The sequence below is a fragment of the Anabrus simplex genome, chromosome 1 (assembly GCF_040414725.1).
Source record: "Anabrus simplex isolate iqAnaSimp1 chromosome 1, ASM4041472v1, whole genome shotgun sequence".
Lineage (NCBI taxonomy): Eukaryota > Metazoa > Arthropoda > Insecta > Orthoptera > Tettigoniidae > Anabrus > Anabrus simplex.
Genome location: NC_090265.1, coordinates 1,724,438,524 through 1,724,461,459, shown reverse-complemented (window position 1 = coordinate 1,724,461,459; position 22,936 = coordinate 1,724,438,524). Strand labels below are relative to the sequence as shown.

Sequence of the window (22,936 nt, the reverse complement as noted above, 5' to 3'; positions counted from 1 at the left end):
GTTTTATTTTTAAAGAAGATCTAAATACCAATTTTCACGTCTGTAACAACTTTAATTTTTATTAGATGTAAGTATCCTCATACAAGTAATTCAATTCATTTTTCAATTTTTCACCCCCCCTCCCTTCATTGGATTTTCCGAGAATACATGTTTCTTTACTTTAACTATACTATAGACATAGTCTTTCTAAAAATTCACCCCAATTTGTCACTCCTGTTTAACCCACATTAATTAAATTTTCCAAAAAAAAAAAAAAAAAAGTTTCTGTATTTTTAAAGGAGATTCCATATACTAACTGTCTGGTCTATAATATCTTCAGTTTCTGAGGTATAAGTATCCTCATTAAAGACATTCAACCCCTTACTCACACTTTTCACCCCTCCTATTGCGATTTACAGAAAACAAAAAAAAAAAATATGTGTGCTTTTATTTTTAAAGGAGATTCTAAATATCAATTTTTACATCTGCAATCTTTAGAAGTTTTGAGATATAGGTACACTCATTTTTAAAATACATCCCCCTTTCAACCCTCCACAATTTGGATTTTCCAAAAAAAAAACAGTACAGGTTTTTTCATTTTTAAAGGAGATCCCAAATATCGATTTTCAGGTCTGTAACATATTCAGTTTCTGAGATATAAGGATCCTTATTAAAGGCATTCAACAATTCTTCACCCCTTTTCACCCCTCCTATTGGGATTTCCTGAAAACAAAAAATACGTGTTTCTTTATTTTGAAAGTATATTATAAGTACAAATTTTTACATCTGTAAACTTTGAAAGTTTTGAGATATAGATACACTCATTTTAAAAATTCATCCCCCTTTCAACCCTCCATAATTTGGATTTTCCAAAAACAAAAAGTACATTTTTCTTCACTTTTAAAGGAGATCCCAAATACATTTTTTCAGGTCTGTGATATCTTCAGTTTCTGAAATATAAGTATCCTCATTAAAGGCATTCAACCCATTATTCACTCCTTTTCACCACTCCTTTTGGGATTTACCAAAAACAAAAAAAAATACATGTTTCTTTATGTTGAAAGGAGATTCTAAATACCAATTTCTACTTTAACTGAATTTCAATACTGAAAAATGAGGATAGTATCATGCAATTTCTACGTCTGTAAACTTTTACAGTTTTGAGATATAGATAAACTCATTTTAAAAATTAACCCCCCCCTTTTCACCCCCCATTATTTGGATTTTTAAAAAACAAAAAAATAAGTGTTTCTTTATTTTTAAAGGAGGTTCCAAATTTAATTTTTTTGACTATAACATCTTCAGTTTTTGAGAGATAAGTCTCCTCATGAAAGGTGTTCAACCCCCTCCCCCCCCCCCCTTCATGGGATTTTCCAAAAACAAAAAATATGTGTTTCTTTATTTTTAAAGGAGATACCAAATACCAATTTCTATTACTCTAAACCTTTAAGTTTTTGAGATATAGATTTTCTCATTTTAAAAATTAACCCCACTTTTCACCCCCTTAGCGACGGAATATCCAAAAATCCTCCCTTAGCAAGCACCTACATGTTAATATGAATGTATCCCCAAATTTTCATTTCTCTGTGTCCAGTAGTTTCGGCTCGGCGATGATGAATCAGTCAGTCAGTCAGTCAGTCAGTCAGTCAGTCAGTCAGTCAGTCAGTCAGTCAGTCAGTCAGTCAGTCAGTCAGTCAGGACAAGTTATTTTATATACAGGGTGGCGCACGAATAGTTGACACATTTGAAAAGCAAATATAAAATGCAACTTACGTACTATGTTGTTAAAATTTTGCTCACACCTTCCCTGTTTCATGGAAATAACTGTAGAGGTGACACCGCTGCTTTGTCTCCAAATGCCTGCATTCCAGTGAGCTTTCTGCCATGGCCGCCCACGGCCGACTCTCCATTCAGCAGCGCGCCAAAACAGTTATCTTTTATGGCGACTCAAAGGAAATTTCGAGCTGTATATCAGACTAGGTGGGCACAGCAAGGAACATCGTACTTCGCTTATACAGAAACTTTGAAGAACAAGGCAGTGTGAAGGAAGAAAAGCGACCACGTGCACCAGCAGTTCGGTCTCCCGAAAACATCGCTGCGCTGAGTGACGCCATGCAGCGCAGCCCACACAAGTCAACACGGGGAGCTTCAAGATATAGTGGAATATCGCGCTATTCAGTTCATCTTCTCAGACATAAAAGTTTGCAGTACGCCTTATGGACTCAAAATAAAGATGAAGTACCGTTTAACACTTGGTTCTCTGACGAAGCTTATTTTCATCTCAACGGGGCACTTACTTAATAAACAAAATGTGCGGTTTTGGGCTACAGAAAAACCGGACATTATTCACGAAAAAAACACGTATGCGGGAAAAGTGAGTCTGTGTGTAGGTCTGCCAAGACATGGGTTAAATGGACCATTTTTCTTCAGTCAGATAGTTTTTTGCATAGCGATAGAAGGACATGCTGGGGAATGGACTCATGCCTCAAATTCACGCTATCCCTATTCATATACAGTAGTTGGTGCAAGATGGTGCAACACCTCACACTGCTAACGATATTGTTGAGTTTTTGAGGGGAGTATTTGGTGTACTCACAGTACAACGATAATGGCGGATTCTTCTGGCCTCCTTAAAGCCCACATGTAAATCCCTGTGATTCCTTTAATGGGGATATTTGAAAGAAAACCTTTTTGCTTCAAGACCTCAAAGCCGCATGGAAATGCATGCTCGGATCGTGCAGCTCTGCAGTGAAATTCATGAAGACCTGTGCCGCAGTTATCAGAAACACGCGTACTCGTCTCGAAGAGGTTGTCTGCCGCAGTGGAGGCCACGTTCATTAGTGTTCTATGAAAAATAAATTTGTTATTCTAAAATTAAATGTGTCAACTATTTGTGCGCTACCCTGTATATAGATAAGAGTTTTGTCTGTACATTGCTCAGAATTTTAAAAGAATGGTATTTCTGTATCGGTCATGTCCATAGTAACAAGGAAATGCATTTTTTACTTTTCCGTAATTTCTGTCTGTCTGAATGTATGTACACGCATCACTAGAAAGCGGCTGAAGATAATTTAATGAGTTGTTGGTGAGCGTTGATTGACTATGGAGGAGGCTCAGCCAGTATTACCAGCTTCTCAGTGACACATCAGATAACTTCCACTCCATACAACACAACTTTTAACAACACGCTAGATCCAGCGCGCACCGGCACGAACATGGCGTGCCACTACGGCTCCTCTTCACAAACAGAAAAAGAAGATGCCTCGTCCCAGCTATGACACTCCGACTCTGTAGTAATGTATTTTTAATCCCTCGACTGCGAATTATACCATAAGCAACTCCATTCTATTTCACCAGGCCAGCAGCACAAAACAATAACTTCGTCCCGAGGTCCTTCATGTTTTCAGTTACGGAATAATATCAGTTTAAAGTCTCACTATCATCTCACACTGATGTTTTCACATAATATTCAAAGCTACGTGAAGTTAACAGAACTAAAAAGCGAAAGATTCTAACCCGCAACATATTCCCAGTAAATACAATTATCAACAAATAACTGCCGTCATTGTTGCCATTCAAATGCACCGTGTACTCAGTGACACCCAATGAGTTTCCGTCCATGCCGACCAAATTCACCGTACTTATTGAGCCATATGCATGTACCCAGGACTTCAACCAGACAACTTCCAGCGCCTATAGAAACTCATTTGACATTCTTGAAAAAAAACAAAAACAAAAAAAACGGTGGAATATTTTTCCCTGCCTCCTATGGTTATAAACTAGGTTGGACCACTCTGCATATTACTGATGTGTTAATGCTGCAATCGTCAACCAACGACTAAAACAACGGGACGCACTTGATGCCAGACATTTTATATCCTTTCTCACCAGGCTACTCTCTTGTAAATATGTATTATAAGCTTGTAATTTCTCAACTGTACAATTGGATAGTGTAAAATTACTGTATAGTTACCCTGTCAACCTTTAATCGTTCAACCAACGGCAGTAATTAGTGTCACGAATATTGACGCCAGACACTTTATACCCTTTCTCCCCTAACTGTTTCAATGTAAATATATATGCATAAACTTCATAATTTCCTGTGATTTCTAATGAGTAGCGTCAATTATTCTTCGGACCACCACTGCTGGACTCTGCTAAAATACGCAGTGATTTTACACATTGGTGCCGACTACTGTATATATAAACTTATATTGTTTAACTGTATCATCGCTGAACATGTTTTTCTTTTTTGCTTGACTTTCCCATTGTAATGTATCTTAATGTTTATGATTTAATTACCAATCAGGTACCTGATTTGTGCCTTGAGGAGGTATATGACTGATGATGCCCTCAATGAAGGGGAAACATGTCTCAAATGGTAATAATAATAAATTCCTAAGTGTTTAAAAAATTTATAATGTATTGAATAGGTGACACAATAAACCCTTTAGCATCCTACATTCAGTATCTTCAATATGGAATTAAAATGATATTTATCACTTGCAAGAAGAATAGATAAGAACAAAGCGAATGGATACTCACCTTGCGCGGCAGTGTGTGCAGCTTAGCTGGAAGTGTGAGAATGGTGGCGGGAGGAGATATATTGGAGGGGAGGAAGAGGAGCAGGCGCATGCGGGTTGAGCAGAGTGGTAGTGGCTTGGGAGGGGATGTCGGGGGAGGGGGGAAGGGAGGGGGGAAGGGAGGGGTGAAGGGAGGGGGGAATTTAAGGCAGAGCTGAAGGGTGTGGGAGAAAGGGTAATTGCTTTGGAGGAAAAGTATCTTTAATTAAACTTAGGATCGAATTCTGGTTGGCTGAATTATTGTTTCTGAGAAAAGTGATAAATAAATCAAGAACGATGTTGGGTTTCTCTGAGATTTCATTAAGATTGTAATTGGCATTAAAATATTGGTCTAGGTGTATGTAGTAATTTTCCATTATGTGAGTAAAGGACCCTTATTTGCTAATTCAAGTATGTCCATGTCTTGTTCGATATTGGTGAAATTATGGTTATAATCTTGCATGTGTTGGCCAATAGCTGAAAAATTATATTTTATTGCATTAGTGTGCTTCTGCAAGATTATAACCAGAATTTCACCAATATCGAACATGACATGGACATTCTTGAATTAGCAAATAAGGGTCCTTTACTCAACATAATGGAAAATGACTACATACACCTAGACCAATATTTTAATGTTATTTGCTTTACATCCCACTAACTACTCATATGGTTTTCGGAGACACCGTGGTGCCGGAATTTGGTCCCGCAGTAGTTCTTTTACGTGCCAGTAAATCTACCGACACGAGGCTGACGTAACTGAGCACCTTCAAATACCACCGGACGGAGCCAGGATCGAACCTGCCAAGTTGGGGTCAGAAGGCCAGCGCCTCAACCATCTGAGCCACTCAGCCCGGCAGACCAATATTTTAACGCCAATTACAAACTTAATGAAATCTCAGAGAAACCCAACATCCTCTTTGATTTATTTATCACTTTTCTCAGAAACAATAATTCAGCCAACCAGAATTCGATCCTTAGTTTAATTAAAGGTACTTTTCCGAAGCAATTACTATTTCTCCCACACCTTTCAGCTCTGCCTTAAACTCCTACCTCCCTCCCAAGCCACTACCACTCTGCCCAACCCGCATGCGCCTGCCCCTCTTCCTCCCCTCCCATATATCTCTTTCCACCACCAGTCTCACACTACCAGCTAAGCTGCACACACTGCCGCACAAGGTGAGTGTCCATTCGCTTTTTTGTTATCTATTCTTCTTCCCGCATACTTTGCGTTTTCACTGGCATTTTCTCAATTTTAATAGGTCCCATTTGTTCTGCTATGAACTGAAAGTTCCACCCATTCATATCACCACACACAGTGTCTACTTACAACTCCAGAAGAATTCTAAAACTTCATATTCAGTCTGCACAGTTCCAACAATCAACCATGCAGTCATATCAACATAGCCTTAGTTACCTAATACACCATGTATCGAAATTTCTGCTTAAGCTGATGCAGTGTATAATCAACTCCTCACAGATTCTTCTAGAGAGTATCATCTACACATCTGTTACTCAAACATTTGTATATACTTGTATACTTTTATTATAAATGTCAATTGTGTTCAGTCTTAGTATCATAACACTTGGTCCACAACTGTAATGTATTGCCAGGACCTACTGAATTCTATCTGAAACACCATGTATCTAAAAATATTTGACTCAAGTTGATCCACAACATAGAACATCTCATTTGTACTTTTATACCCAGACTTTTTAACGTATTTGTGTACTTGTATTATATATTGCTCACCTATTGTCACTCGTAATATTTCACTTTCATATGCAACATTTTTAGCACATCATAGTGTTAATTATATATTTGTTTCATACTGTTCTTACTGCTTACAAACATGTTTTAGGATTTCGTCAAATATTGTGTATTGTTTAAATATGGCTGATGATGACCCCGAGTAGGGTTGAAACTATTCCCATGGAATGTAAATACATGCAGTGTAAATATAACTATGTATTGAATAGGTGGAAAACTTTTATGTTTAAAATTTACATGTAATCTCAGTTCAATACAGACTAACAACATGAAATTCATAACCCTTGACAGAAAATGTAGGTAGCGGGCTACTGTCTAAGGTAAGGTAAGGGTGTTTTCTGCCCGAAGGCAGGTTCGAACCTCCAACGAGGTCTGCCTGAGCCGGAGTTTACGTACGGTAGGGTGGCCAGTTCCTTTCCGCTCCTCCATTCCCTTACCCTCCACCAACAGCGTGTGGCAACCCATCCCAATCTTGACCATGCCCACTGTTGCTTAACTTCAGAGATCTCACGGGATCCAGTGTTTCAACACGGCTATGGCCGTTGGCGATACTGTCTAACAGCTCTCAAAGAAATGTGGTCCAATCAGGTGGCTACCCGAAATACCACACCAAACATTTACTCTCCATCGTACCTGAAATGCTGCCTCTCCTATTCAGTGGGCTGTTGTCAGTGCTCTAATAATGCATGTTACAGCAATTTATGAGACTATTATTGTGAAACTGTGATTCGTCCAAAAACAAGATTTTCATAACTAATGCCCCATCATATGCTACTTGCTTTGGCATCCATTCGAAAAGTTGCCCCCTAGCTCCAAAATTTGCTCCATAGAGCCCCTGGTGGAGTTGTAGCTGATAAAGGTGAAAGCAACTGTCTTGTAAAATATGTACTATACTTGACTGGTTGATATTAGGCTGTTGTGCCACTACCTGTGTACTTGTGTGCAGGTTATCCGTGATAGTGCTCAACACAACCTCAACACTAGCTCCAGAAGTCAAAGGTGCCTCTCTAACTGGAGGCAGTCAGGAGAGTGATCCTGTTGTATGCATATGGTGTTTCACATTACTAAAAGTAACTGTGGCTGGTTGAGGTCTGTGTGGAAATCTCTCTTGGTAAATGAGCTGTGCTTGTAGTGTATTTTTCCTTGATTTACCATACATTAGGAGCATAACGTACTCATCCACTGAATACATAGCGAAGGTATGAACAGCACTACTGAGATCGCACCTTACCGTATTTGAGTGGGGACAGTTAACATCCATATCCCAGTAAAACAGTGTCCTATTGGTCAAATGTGGCAGAACAGGTGTTTGACAGCCGAAGCTCTGATTGCAAAAAAGAAAAATCTTTCGAGGAGACATTTGTACCATCAGCGAATGGTGTGAGGTGCAGTACCTATGCTGTTTGACCAACTGAGCCATGCCAACAACATATAAGTTAAATGTCTATAAACTGTACTTAATATGCATTCACTTCAGTTTCACCAAGTCACACGCTTTTACTACCTCTGTATCATTGTTTTCAGTATTCCCCTCATATTTTACAATGTGAGATCATTTGGCTAATGGACATTCACCGCACATCGGATGAAGCAGTTGATTGGGTCAAAATGCTAGACCTAGAGTTATAGTATTGTACGGACTTGTGACTACGCACATTTACCCTGAACTATATACATGTGTGTACATAGATTCATCATACGATAAATAATAATAATAATAATAATTTGGCACGATCCATTAACATTTGACAGATAGATGTATTTTGTAACCACCAGATGCATACATGTTTTTACAACGATCTTGCTGTGATGACATCACCTGACGTCATCTAAATCTGCAAGTTCTACTCAGTGCTATGGTACAATATCACAGTACGCAAAGGAATTTAGACCTTCCGTGCTCTTGATGTTTGAAAGGTGGTCAAAGATCTAAAATTTGAAGGGGCAGAAGATTCACATTCTATAACTAGAAGTTATAAATCCCAATAATCAAGTTTCTATTGCACCCCTCCCATTCCGAGAGGGTCGTATTACTACGATTGTATTGTATTCCTTCAGAAGCCCAGCTTATATTGTCTACTCCCAGGCTTTGCTACTGCTTTTACAAATCCTATTTTATCGCAGGAAGTAAGATGCTTCCTTCTAATCTACTTGTTATTACAGCATTTTACCTCTCTGTTCCTTATCTTTTCAGCCAATGAGATGGCACTTTCCATCAGGAGTGGGTCTCGCACTGGAGGAATGTGCTGCCTCTTGGTCTCATCGTAGAAATATCCAAACACTAAGTCGATGACATAATCCAAAATGTACCGAAAGGTGAGCCAGATTTTAAGAACAATCCTCAAAAAGAAATTTCTCAATTGTAGGCAGGTATCCCTCTGGCTTGGAACTTCTGCAGCAGAAGTCATTCTGTCCTGCAAGAAAAATTACACCACCAGCTATTAGTTTCAGCACAATGTTTGAAAATACTGCAGCCACTAGTAAGATTGCCACCTGTCATGTTTCTGTTCAACTGGCTAGCATAATATTTATACACATGTGATTAAATCATTGCTAATTGAAATGCAGGCATTCTAAACAGCATCAAATCCCAAACAACTGCACATGAAACCTGAGGTTATTATTATTATTAATGATTTTTACATTAGGACTAACAATGCAAGGCTGTGAACTTCCCCTCACAGAGCTTCACACTACAAGTTCACTATTTGTGTTACTGACCAGAAACCTCCATCAAATTAACCGTGAGTTGTTTGGAAGCAAAATCAGCAAAAAGGTAAGAAGTTTTATCTGAAATATTCAGGTTGTGGACATCTGAATGCAAAATTACATCCAGGGCAGGTTGCCGAGACCAAGAGAGAAAAACGTAAGGGGTGATCAATTGCTTCAGTGCTGCCAAGACGAGGAACTAGTCATTACGAACCCATGATTCCAATTACCACCTTGACATCTGTACTACTAGCGATCTCCATGTGACAGTCCTCGAGCAATCGCCAGAAATTACAGTGACTTTATCATGATATAAAAAACATACATACATACATACATACATACATTCAGTCTGCAAGCCTCCGTGAATTTACTAAATGCGCTACGATCCTCTATTTGCAACAAGTGCTGTGGCCTCATTTAGTTCTATACCTCTTATCTTTAAATCATTAGAAACTGAGTCTAACCATCGTCATCTTGGTCTCCCTCTACTTCTTTTACCCTCCATAAGAGTCCATTCTCCTACGTAAACTATCCTCCTCCATTCGCCTCACATGACCCCACCACCAAAGCCGGTTTATGCACACAGCTTCATCCATCGAGTTCATTTCTAACTTAGCCTTTATTTCCTCACTCTGAGTACCCTCCTGCCATTGTTCTCAACTGTAGTACCAGCAATCATTCTCGCTACTTTCATGTCTGTTACTTCTAACTTATGAATAAGACATCCTGAGTCCACCCAGCTTTCACTCCCGTAAAGCAAAGTTGGTCTGAAAACAGATCGATGTAAGAATAGTTTTGTCTCCTTCTAACAGAATACTGTTGATTGCAACTGCAAGCTCACTGCACTTTGATTCAATCTCACTATATTACCATCCTGCAAGAACACACATCCTAAATACTTGAAATTATCTGCCTGTTCCAGTTTTGTATCATCAATCTGACATTCAATTCTCATGGATTTCTTACCTACTGACATCAATTTAGTCTTCGAAAGGCTGATATTCATACCATACTCACTGCACCTATTTTCAAGTTCCAAGATATTAGACTGCAGGTTTTCGGCACAGTCTGCCATTAAGATCAAGTCGTCAGCATAGGCCAGACTGCTTATTACATTTCCACCTACATGAATCCCTCCCTGCCACTTTATACCGTTCAGCAGATGACCCATGTAAACTACGAACAACAAGGATGAAAGATTACAGCCTTGTCAAACCCCTATAAGCAGTCTGAACCAAGAACTCATTCTACCATCAATTCTCACTGCAGCCCAATTGTCAACATAAATGCCTTTAATTGATTTTAATAATCTACACTTAATCCCATAGTCCTCCAGTATAGTGAACATATTTTCTTTCGGTACCCTGGCATATGCTTTCTCTAGATCTACGAAATGTAAACATAACTGTCTATTCCTCTCATAGTATTTTTTAATTACCTAGCGCATACTGAAAATCTGATCCTGACAGCCCCTCTGTGGTCGGAAACCACACTGGTTTTCATCCAACTTCCTCTCAACCACTGATCGTAACCTCCCTTCCAAGATGCTAGTGAATACTTTGTCTGGTATACTAATCAATGAGATACCTCGATAGTTGTTGCAATCCTTCCTGTTCAGTTGCTTATAGATAGGTGCAATTGAGGACATTGCTGGAAGAGGGGCTTATATGCCTATAAGCCCTTTTTTCCATCAATCACTCTAATTGATTCATCATATTGTTATTGTGCTTCCCTGAAAATTTCATTAAGATCCGGTAATTTTTGTAGATGTGAGAGATATTTTTCTGAAGGCATGTCCAGTTGGCAGTAACTCATGGTGAGCCAAAAACAAACAATATTGGTTTAATTGTTGTGTGATTATTCTAGTTTGTTGCTTTGACTTGTGGAGAGTGTTGAAGTGAGTTTTTGTATTAGAAATGTAATGAGTTGTGATGATAACAGTATTTTTAAGAAAAGGCGTAAGTTATACGGCAATAATACTAACATAAAATGTGAAACTGATAAAATAAGAAGGGCTGAAAAACAAAGTTATGTCAGAAGTTCTGGCAAGACAGTTGGAAGAAAGCAGTTTTTAAATGTTACTGAGTGGGGCAAAGAACAATGTTTCAAACGTTTCTCAAATAAAATACAGGAAGAGCTCTTTGGAAACTTCTACAACGGTCAGGATAAAGGTATGCAAGATCCTTTTCTATCAAAGTGCACGTCAAAAGCAACTGCAAAATATACTAAACATGATCAGAAAAACAAAGACAAAACATTTCGTCTTATAAGCTGAGCTATGATGGTTTTGAAATTAAACCTGTTAAATGATAATTTGTAAACTCTTTCAAATATGAGACAAAAGAATACAAGTTATTCAAACAAAAGTTGCTGACAATGAAGACCTAAGGGATTGTAGATGCAGCCACTGCAATAGACCCCACAAATTAAAACCAAATGTAATGACTCTGATGAAAAGTCATTTGGAATCAAACTCTCATGATGAAAGCTGAGACCTATGGAGAATCTCTTTCAAAGAATTATTTGCTAAGTTGTATAAAATACCATCTTGCATATGACCTGTCGAATATGCCTCTTTCAAAGAAATGTTTACTGTATGGTGTAAAATATTATTGTAGAATATTTTATTTCTATTCCCTGGAAATGTAACTACTAGATTGTAAATTATTATTATTATTGTTAAGTGATATTCTGTGAAGTTCTGGAAATATTGTGACAGGACTTTGGAGCGGAGTGTGTCGGCCCCTGTCTTTACTAATTTTGGAAGATGGGAAAGTTCGCAATTAGAGTTAGGTGATGTTCTAGAATATTGTGAAAACATGGCGACGTGATAAAGGGTTTTGATTGGTGGATCTGGGTGGCGATAGGAAGACTCCTGTGCTCTGATTGGTCATTCGGTGATCACACCGGGGCCAGTCCTGCCTTCTTAAGAGAGTGAGGCGAGATTTCGTGGTCTTTAGTTTTCTCATCAGACAAGCGATCAGACGCATGTCGGCGAATCCTCGCTCCCGGGATGGGCTACCTTGGGGTAAGCACGGTTGGTTTTGGTTCCATCTTAATTTAATGTTCGCTTGAATTTTCACATATGAGTTTGCCCTACTCGCCACTCAATTACTCAGATGTCTTAGAAAAACTTTCATTTAATATCGTATTTGTATCCTGTGGTTCCTGTTAGCCTCAAGGTTGTATTGTAGAAGTTGCATTATGTTAAGATATCTTTGGTTAACCTCTTGACCTAAAAGCAAAGCTCTTGGTAAACTACATCTAAGTTGTATTCTGGAAATAGCGTGACTGGATTGTTAGGATAAAGGAGTTTTGTTCCGAATTTTCTTGGTAATGTTTATTTTGGAAAATAATATCTTGAATCAAGGAATCACTGTTGATTTTTCTGGAAACCCGCAACCTTCGTATCCTAATGGCCCTGGTAGGTTTCCCAGACCTGCTCCACATTCCTTTATTATAGTCGTCACATTGCCCAACCTGATGTTTGTTTGTTTGTTTGTTTGTTTGTATTGGCGCAGTTCATCTGATGTTTTATTTTGTGCTAAGGTTTTAACGTGCCATGTAATTTGGTTTCCCCCCTCCCCCCCCCCCCCCTTTCTTAACTGTGTATTGTGTAACCACTGGAAACCGGTTACATATTGAAAGAAAGAACACAAACTCTCCTTAGAAAAGGGTCTTGTCTCCAAGATCTTCTAGTCCAGCAGGGTAGCTCTGCCTAGAGTATTCCACTGTCTGCTGCGTGTTGGTTTATGCTGCAGTGGCTGCAGTGATCGACTTCGTCTGACAGCAACCTAACGTGCCAAGTTGAGAGGCACACTGTATGACTTGGGCGCTACCATCCAGCACCACAATCCAGTGGCCAAGTGTCCCGATGGAGGCTGTCAGGCTAGACTGCGCCTCACCCCTCTGCCCATTACTCGGTTCAAGATACGGCTGGGCTGCGCTGCAACTTACCTAGCGATCAGGTTTGGACTGAACTTGAATGGAGGCTGTTGGCAAACGGCCGTGTCAGCAGCCACATCATCAGCAATAACCAGGGGTCAAGTTGCACGATTTTGATCCTATGATTAATATGAAAACTGATCCAAGATCTACTTATTTCTGAAACCTTGCTAAGGAGGAGGCAGTTGATGCCTTCTTACAAGAAAGTGAATGGGCTCTGAATTACTGACATTTGGTGGAAGGAATGAGTATACATCCTTTTCTGTGGACAGAGTTAAAATGGTCGAAGTAATTTTGGAATGTTGGCAAATGCATTTTTGAACTTATCACATTTTGACATTTGTGTTGTGTTTATATCTAACCCTTAAAATACCGCAATTTACTGAATGGTTCCTTCATGTAGTGACATTTATTTTATTTTATTGGAAGTTCAACTTGAAGAAAATCATGTTTGTCAGTAAAGTGACTGTCGACCTTTCTGAGAACTATCAGTGGACTGTCTACTTGGAATTCTTTTGTGAATACCAGTTTTTTATATGTGTTACAAGATATCACTGCTATGGTATGTAAATTTTGGTGTGATCAAAACCCCCAGTTTCATTTCGAGTATATTTATGATAATTTGTCGAGCATAGCTCGATTTTCGAGGGGGAAGGAAGGATGAGACCTGTGGAGAATCTCTTTCAACGAAACATTTGCTAAGTTGTGTAAAATACCATCTTGGATATGACCTGTGGAATATGCCTCTTTCAAAGAAATGGTTACTGTATGGTGTAAAATATTATTGTAGAACATTTTATTTGTATTCCCTGGAAATGTAACTACTAGATTGAAAATTATTATTATTGTTAAGTGATACTCTGTAAGTTTCTGGAAATACTGTGACACGGACTTTGGAATGGGGTGTGTCGGCCCCTGTCGATTCTAGAAGCATGTCTTTACTAATTTTGGAAGATGGAAAAGTTTGCGTTTAGAGTTAGGATGTTCTAGAATATTGTGAAAACATCACGATGTGATAAAGGGTTCTGATTGGTGGATCTGGGTGGCGATAGGAAGACTCCTGTGCTGTGATTGGTCACTTAGTGATCACATCGGGGCCAGCCTTGCCTTCTTAAGAGAGTGAGGCGAGATTTTGTGGTCTTTCGTTTTCTCATCAGTCAAGCGATCAGACGCACGTCGGCAAATCCTCGCTCCCAAGATGGGCTACCTTGGGGTAAGCACTCTTGGTTTCAGTTCCACCTTAATTTACATTTAATGTTCACTTGTATTTTCACATAGGAGTTTGCCCTACTCGCCCAGACTCGCCACTCAATTACTCAGATGCCTTAGAAAGCGTGTTATCTTTCATTTAATATTGTATTTGTATCCTTTGGTTCCTGTTAAGGTTGTACCACTCTGTTGTGCTGCTTGGTGATGGACGTGAGTGAGTGAGGCTCCACAGTAATCAAGTGATTTGAAGGTGTTATACAGCAGTGAAAGTGACAAAAATTTGCGGAAGTGTAACATTTGTATTTACCAATCAATATACACACACGTTTTGTTGGTATTGATCTTCTTTTTCTTCCAAATTCGCATTGTAAAGAAAATGGGTCGCCGAAACAACGTAGTTGGAAGCCCAGCCATTACCAGTGCTGCCAACGTAGACCGCCTCGTGAAGTGCGCGCTGGACGACTTCATTAACTCGGACAGCTTCCTTGAAAAAATTGTGCAGGCCATCTCGACCCGCATAACAGAAGTGGTCATAAAGGAACTTGAAAAAAGTTTAAAATTTAATATCGAAGCGTTGTCAGAATTAACTGATAAACTTGATAAGAAGGAGGCGGAAATTCGCAAACTGAAGGAGGATATGGACGCTAAGTGTGATTCATTGGAGCAATATAGCAGGAGAAATAATGTAAGAATTTTCGGCATTCCTGAAAGTTCGAACGAAAACTGCGATAAACTAGTGCTCAACGTGTGCAAAGCAGTAGGTGCAGATGTGAGACTTAATGACATCGATAGGTGTCACAGAGTAGGACCTCGATCTCCAGGAAAAACACGACCTATCCTAGTGAAATTTGTGTCTTATCGCTCACGGCAGGACGTTTTCACGAAGAAAAGGAAACTGAAAGGATCATCTACAACAATCCGTGAAGATCTTACGGCTGTCAGAATGTCCATCTTGAAGACAGCTATCCAGCGTTTTGGACTTACAAACACTTGGACTGATTCAGGAGACATCATAATCAAGAAGGCGGACGGGATGAAATTAAGAGTTTGCCAGTTAAAGGAACTTCCTATGGCGTAAGGTTCTGTTGCAGTGCTGCTTTATCACTTGACAATGTGAGTCTACTTCCCATCCTTTACCGTAAGTCACAGCCGAGAAGCTATCTTTTTATTTAGTTTAAGAAAATCTATCTATCTATCTATCTATCTATCTATCTATCTGTCTATCTATCTATCCATCCATTTACCGTATTAATTGATCTTAATATCGATTAGCTTATCTGTCTTCTTATCCTACCATCTGTCGATTGACTTACTCTTTAATCACTTTCCTAACTGGTTCAAATTTAAATCAGGCCCTCGTATTTACGTCTACATAGATCTAACATCTACACTACGTAGAATAAGCTCCTACTTGAGTTATTCTGTACGCGTAATCTGCTGTTGCACGTTATTATTATTATTATTATTATTATTATAGACAATTTAGCTATCCAAAATACGTAAATTGCTGATTATTCATTGGTTGTATTCGCATGCTGTGTTCTACTTCTAGTTAGTTTTCATTTTAGCAATTGGCAATGCATGCCACTGACAGCAGTAATCCCTCTGACCATTGCAATACTTTTCCTTGTCACACTTCCCCTTCCCCGCCCAGCCCTTCAACCTGTCTACCTGCTAGTCCATTGACCCGAACCCCACCCCTTGAAGCTACAACACACATTCTCCAGTCAGCTCTAAATAGACATAAAAGCGCACTTCACATATGTCACCTTAATGCCCAGAGTTTAGTTTCTCAAACTCGTATAGATGAACTAAAAGCGATTTTCATTCCACTGTCCTTTGATATCATCTTATGCAGTGAAAGTTGGTTGAAAGTCAAACATCAAGCTAAGAATCTTGAATTACCTGGCTACTGCCTTCTGAGGAATGACAGACTTGGCAAAGGGGGAGGTGGGGTCTGTGCTTTTGTCTCTTCGCGCTTGAAACCTCAAATTATCTGTCAGTCGCCTCAACAGTACGAGCGTAAACCTGAGTACATGTTCATAGAGATACAGGTCGCTACTGTTAAATGCTTGGTAGGTGTAGTATACAAACCGCCTAAAGCTCGCCGTCTGAATGACTTAGAGACTGATATTAACAGACTGTTACCTATGTACGAACATTTTATAATGATGGGAGATTTTAATACAAATCTTCTAGATCCAGATTCTTCCGAAGCCACCCATCTATTGAATACGTTTCAGGCATGCAGCATGGCGGTCCTCCCACTTTCTCCCACTCACCACACTAAAACTTCACACACACTACTGGACCTAATAGTAACGAACAACCCTGACAGAGTATTACATCACGGCCAGACATCTGCTCCCGGACTGTCAGCCCATGACATCATCTTTATGTCTTACGCACTGCAATGCCCTAAACATAAACCTAAGCACGTGACTTACCGAGACTATAGCCGTATTAACAACGAAAAATTATTGGAAGACGCTTTTTCGATGCCGTGGCAGGAGATAACTCATAAAACTAATATTGACGACATGGTCACCACTTTCAATAACATGATACTACAAATTTTTGACAAACATGCCCCTATACGAACAGCACGCGTCTGTAAAAGACTCTCCCCGTGGCTAAATGACGATATTAGAGCAATGATGGCTAAGCGGGATGCAGCTCATAGGAAATATAAACATTACCCGACAGAGGAAAACTTTATCTATTACAAACGACTACGTAATAAAACGACTCAGACAGTAAGAAACGCTCGACTACGGTACGCCCATGACCTTATAAAACCTGACGTAAGACCCGCTACTTTATGGAAGTCAATCCGCCATTTTGGACTAAATAAACCGGACAAGGTAGACGATTTGGAAGTTTCTCTTGATGAATTGAATAATCACTTCGTATCCTCCCATGTACAATTAAACGAAGAAGCAAAAGAAAATCTTTTGGGTGCAAATTACAACACACCACCCGTAGGCAGAGACAAATTTTATTTTAGTTATGTCTCACCTCTTCAAGTGAAAGCGGCTATCATGCAAATCAAAACTAAATCCACAGGGGCGGACAATATATGTATCATAATGCTAAAGAAAATTATCGACGCTATTATTCCAGTATTGACATTCATATACAATTTCTCCCTTCAAAATAGTGTATTTCCAACTGTCTGGAAAATGGCCCTGGTGCATCCTTTACCAAACATAAAATCTCCTAGACTAAACAGTGACTACAGACCTATAAATATACTGTCAATAGTAGCCAAGGGACTCGAACACATAGTGCATAATCAAATCACCAACTATCTCAACGACCACGACATATTAGACCCACACCAGTCAGGTTTCCGACGCAATCACAGTACATGTACTGCCTTACTAAGCGTGACTGACGATATAAGACAGGCTATTGACGAGCAAAAACTGACTATCCTAGTATTATTGGACTTCAGTAAAGCATTTGACTCTGTAGACCATGAGTTGCTCCTATCCAAACTTTATCACCTAGGTTTCTCCTACAGTACTCTGAGATGGTTGGGAGCTTATTTACATGAACGTCAACAACGTGTCACCAATCAAGGTGCATTTTCTTCGTGGCAATATGTAAAAAGAGGTGTCCCACAAGGGTCAACCCTTGCTCCTTTGCTATTTTCTGTCTATATCAACGACCTAGCTAAACAGCTGACACATTGTAAACGTCACATCTATGCTGACGACGTACAATTGTACATCCATGCAAAACCAACAGACGTTTTGACAGCAATCGAGAAAATTAACATGGATCTAGAGGCCATAAGTAAATGGTCTTACCAGCATGGACTTATTTTGAACCCAAAAAAGTCCCAAACTATAGTAATTGCCCACCCAAGACTTATTTCCGACAATTTCCGCATGTCCATCCCCGACGTACAACTTCAAAATCAAGTTTTGCCCTTTTGCAAGAGCGTAAAAAATCTCGGAGTAACCATTGACCAGCACCTCTCGTGGACGGATCAGATAATATCTGTGAGTAGACGAGTTTTTGCTACGTTGCACACATTAAACAATTTCAAATTTACTTTTCCGTTCAGTTTAAAGAAGAAACTAGTTGAAACCCTCGTTCTTCCAATATTCGATTATTGTGACGTAGTTTACAAAGATGTGAAAACCGAGCTTCGAGATAAACTACAACGTGCACAGAATGCCTGTGTAAGATTTATATGTAATCTGAAATTTTCAGATCATGTTACCCAGTCTTACGTCGACCTCGGATGGCTACGCCTTGAAGACAGACGCAAGCTGCATACCCTGACTTCATTGCACCGAATCCTTACCTTACAATCCCCATCTTACCTGTATGAACGATTTCATAGCCTTTCTGAACACCATGATAAAAACACCAGAGCGCTGAGCTCGACATTGCTCGCTATTCCTAAGCATAAATCCTCAACCTACAACAATTCCTTCACTGTTGTGGCCAGCCGTGAATGGAACTTCCTTCCGCAGGAGGTCAGAGGGATATCAAACCACGGAAGATTTAAAAGTATGTGTTCAAAATATCTCTATGAAACGAGCTCGTAGTGCGACAGTCTTCTTCTTCTTCTTCTTCTTCTTCTTCTTCTTCTTCTTCTTCTTCTTCTTCTTCTTCTTCTTCTTCTTCTTCTTCTTCTTCTTCTTCAAATGACCATTCTTCTTATTCTTTTTCTTCTTCTTCTTCTTCTTCTTCTTCTTCTTCTTCGTCTTCTTCTTCTTCTTCTTCTTCTTCTTCCCATGGTCCTTCTTCTTCCTCTTCTTATTATCATTATTATTATTATTATTATTATTATTATTATTATTATTATTATTATTATTATTCATCAGTAGTGTTAGAAAGTACTCAGCTGTGGTTTTCCTGCATAGTTATCCTTATCCCTATCCCCATTTTGCAATGTTTTTCACCCACAGTAAACTCATGAAAACTGAACATTTCGTCAATGCGATATACTTCTGGAATTGGACAAATTAATTGTAAATATTAGTAGGTTTATCTATATTATTATTATTATTATTATTATTATTTATTATTATTGAAATTGTAATTCGTTCTTTGTTGTATGTTAATTTCTTCGCAGGAAGCAAAATGTTAATTTATACTGTGTATTATAATAGTTATTTTTATGTGCAGCAGGATAGCATAGTACCGTAGTAATTTGTTTCATTCTCTTTTTTCATTTATTCAGTATGTTATATATTTTTTATGTTAATTATGTATTTCACTGGTTAAGTGTAAGACAGGGACACGTGTCCCTAACTTTGCCAGTTAAAATAAATCATGTCTATCTATCTATCTATCTACTGTAGAAGTTGCATTATGTTAAGATATCTTTGGTTAACCTCTTGACCTTAAAGCAAAGCTCTTGGCAAACTACATCTAATTTGTATTCTGGAAATAGCGTGACTGGATTGTTTGGATAAATGAATTTTGTTCCAAATTTTCTTGGTAATGTTTATTTTGGAAAATAATATCTTGAATCAAGGGATCACGGTTGATTTTTCTGGAAACCCGCAACCTTCGTATCCCAATCGCCCTGGTAGGTTTCCCAGACCCGCTCCACATTCCTTTATTATAGTCGTCACGTTGCCCAACCTGATTTCATTTGTTTGCATTTGCACAGTTCACCTGATGTTTTATTTTGTGCTAAAGTTTTAAAGTGCCATGTAATTTGGTTTTCTTCCCCTTTTCTTAACTCTGTACTGTGTAACCACTGGAAACCGGTTACAAAAGCCATTACTGTGCCCACAAGGCATCACTCAAATATCTTGACAATCCTCAACTAACAATAAAAGCGTACTTGCTGTTTAAAGACTACCACACATTGTATACAAATGAACAACTTAAAACGGGGTATCCTCATTATTTCAAAAAGTTCAGAAATTTTGACTTTTCTGTAAGGTCACCAAAAACTGACATTTGTGACTTTTGTGCAGAACACAAGGAAAAACTTGCAAGAGACCCGAATGACCCTTGCCGAGTAGCATACGACATTCACATCAGAAAGAACAAGAAAAGGACGAGTTAAAGGCAGAGTATTTAAATAAAGCTAAAAGTGACCCATCTTTCTTAGTGTGCGAGTTCGATTACGCACAAAACTACCCAGTTCCTCGTTTAAATGCTCACTGACAGTTCTATAAGAAATTACTGTGGATGTATGCATTTAACGTACACATTTATAATGACGATTTTTTATTGCTTCATGGAGACCCAGAAAGAGCCTCCCCGAAGAGTGTATGATTTACATTCGGGCGTTTCCTGGGCAACGGTGAGGTGTTAACACCGGCTGATCTTTCCATTCCAGAAGTAACATCAACTATTATATAATGACATTCATAAGTCGGGAAAGGTTCTTTTCAGAACCAAAAATGACCATCATATCTATAAACATAGAAGGTATGTCAACTTTTAAACAACAGCTCTTACAAGAACTTTGCCAAACAACAAACTATGATGTAATATGTGTACAAGAAACTCACAGGGATGTACACCAACCATGTCCTAGAATACCAGGTATGAAACTGGCAGCAGAGAGACCGCATGGACGATATGGTAGTGCAGTCTTCGTCAAGCCAGATCTCCAGATACTCTCCACATCAATTACAGAAGAAAATGATATAGAATTGATCGCAGTGGAATTGAGCAATTCGGTTTTAGTTCCCATCTATAAACCTCCTAATGTAACATTCTTATTCATGTCACCTAACAATCTCGATGATTGGAAAGTATCTTTCTTCTTTGGCGACTTCAACAGCCATAGCAGTATTTGGGGCTACGAACAAGACAATAAGAGTGGTGAGAATGTTTTAGAATGGGCTGAGAAACACCATCTGTCTCTTATCCATGATAGCAAGCTCCCTTCTTCTTTTAACAGTGGTAGATGGAAGCAGGGTTATAATCCAGACTTAATATTTGTGAGCGAAAAGATAGCACATCAGTGTGTTAAATCTGTATCTGCTCATATTCCGAATACACAGCATCGCCCAATAATGTGTCAACTGGTAGCTGCCATTAGACCTCAAGAGGTCTACTTTAAAAGGAGATATAATTTTAAGAAAGCTAACTGGGAAAGATTCACCAACTTACTGGACGAGAAGATCAAACCACTCAATCCAATTCCAGAAGCATATGAACAGTTTAATAATATCATCAGGGAGTGTTCAAGAGCTACAATCCCTACAGGATGTAAGAACAAACTACATACAAGGTCTAACTCAAGAAACCTCTGCCCTCCTAACAGAGTATCATAAACTATTCGAAGAAAACCCTTTCAGCAATGACACCATCACAATGGGACAACAAGTAATTTCTTCTATTTCTGAAGTAAAACGAGCACAGTGGTTAAGATTGATGGAAGAGATTGACATGGGTAGAAGTAGTCAAAAAGCTTGGCGATTACTTAGACGACTCAGTAGTGATCCTAATAAAACTTCAACACATTCCAATGTCACAGCAAACCAAATAGCACATCAACTTCTATGAAATGGACAACCATCAAATCCATGTCGGCTTCAGAATAAAGGAATTGAGAGGGATTATGAGCAGGAGACATATACACTCACTAAACCTTTTACTTTATCTGAGCTGAACAGAGCAATAAATCAGTGTAAGAATGGTAAGGCTGCAGGCCTAGACAAAATATGTGTTGAGCAAATTAAGCAATTTGGACCTATTGCTAAACAATGGTTACCAGAACTGTACAACAACTGTATAAACACCTGCAAGTTACCAAGTGTGTGGAGGAAAGCCGGAGTAATCGCAATTCTCAAACCAGGAAAAGACCCAAATGATCCGAAAAATTACAGACCTATCTCACTGTTGTGTCATCTGTACAAGATCCTAGAACGGAAAGACTTACTGTAATCATTGAACCACTTCTTATCCCAGAACAAGCAGGATTCCGTAAAGGGAAAAGTTGTACTTCACAGGTCCTCCATCTGACACAGTATATCAAAGATGGATATGAAAATCATAAAATCACAGGGGTGGATTTTATCGATTTATCTGTTGCATATGATACAGTTAATCATCATATACTGTTGCGCAAATTATACAACATGACAAAAGATTACAAGATGACTCTAGTAATTTGCAATCTTCTCCAAAATCGTAGGTTCTTAGTTGAATTTCAGGATCAGTATTGTCGATGGAGGAAACAAAAGAATGATTTCCCACAAGGCAGTGTTCTCGCCCCTATGCTCTTCAATATCTATACGAATGACCAACCCCTTCCAGTTGGCACCAGAAGCTTCATATATGCGGATGATCGAGCTATTGAACTGCTTTGAGGTTGTAGAAGAAAAGTTATCAGAGGCTCTTTCTGAACTATCCTACTACTACAGAGGAAACCAATTGAAGCCTAACCCATCTAAAACTCAGGTATATGGCTTCCATTTAAAGAACAGACAGGCGTCAAGGATATTGCAGGTAGTATGGGAAGATACTCAACTAGATCACTGCCCAACACCTAAATATCTAGGTGTAACATTGAATCGTGCTCTCACCTACAAACAACACTGCATGAACATCAAGCAGAAAGTGTCGGCTAGAAACAACATCCTTCGCAAGTTGTCTGGAACCAATTGGGGTACACATCCAAAGACGATGAGAACTACAGCCCTGGCTCTGTGTTACTCCGCTGCAGAGTACGCTTGCCCTGTTTGGTACAGATCAAGTCATGCTAAACAAGTTGACATTTCTCTAAATGAAACATGTCGACTCATTACTGGCTGCTTGAGACCAA

The 22,936-nt window shown here is 39.0% G+C and overlaps 1 protein-coding gene across 3 annotated transcripts in view; it reads right to left on the bottom strand.

The window, feature by feature from the left end:
* LOC136882279 (fatty-acid amide hydrolase 2) overlaps positions 1 to 22,936 on the bottom strand; it is a 215,225-nt gene that overhangs the window by 149,704 nt on the left and 42,585 nt on the right. For all 3 annotated transcript variants that reach the window (XM_067154855.2, XM_067154837.2, XM_067154846.2), the window contains exon 2: positions 8,484 to 8,726. In XM_067154855.2, coding sequence (XP_067010956.2) covers positions 8,484 to 8,720 — 237 coding nt within the window. In that variant the 5' untranslated portion in view covers positions 8,721 to 8,726. The remainder of the gene's footprint in view (positions 1 to 8,483; positions 8,727 to 22,936) is intronic.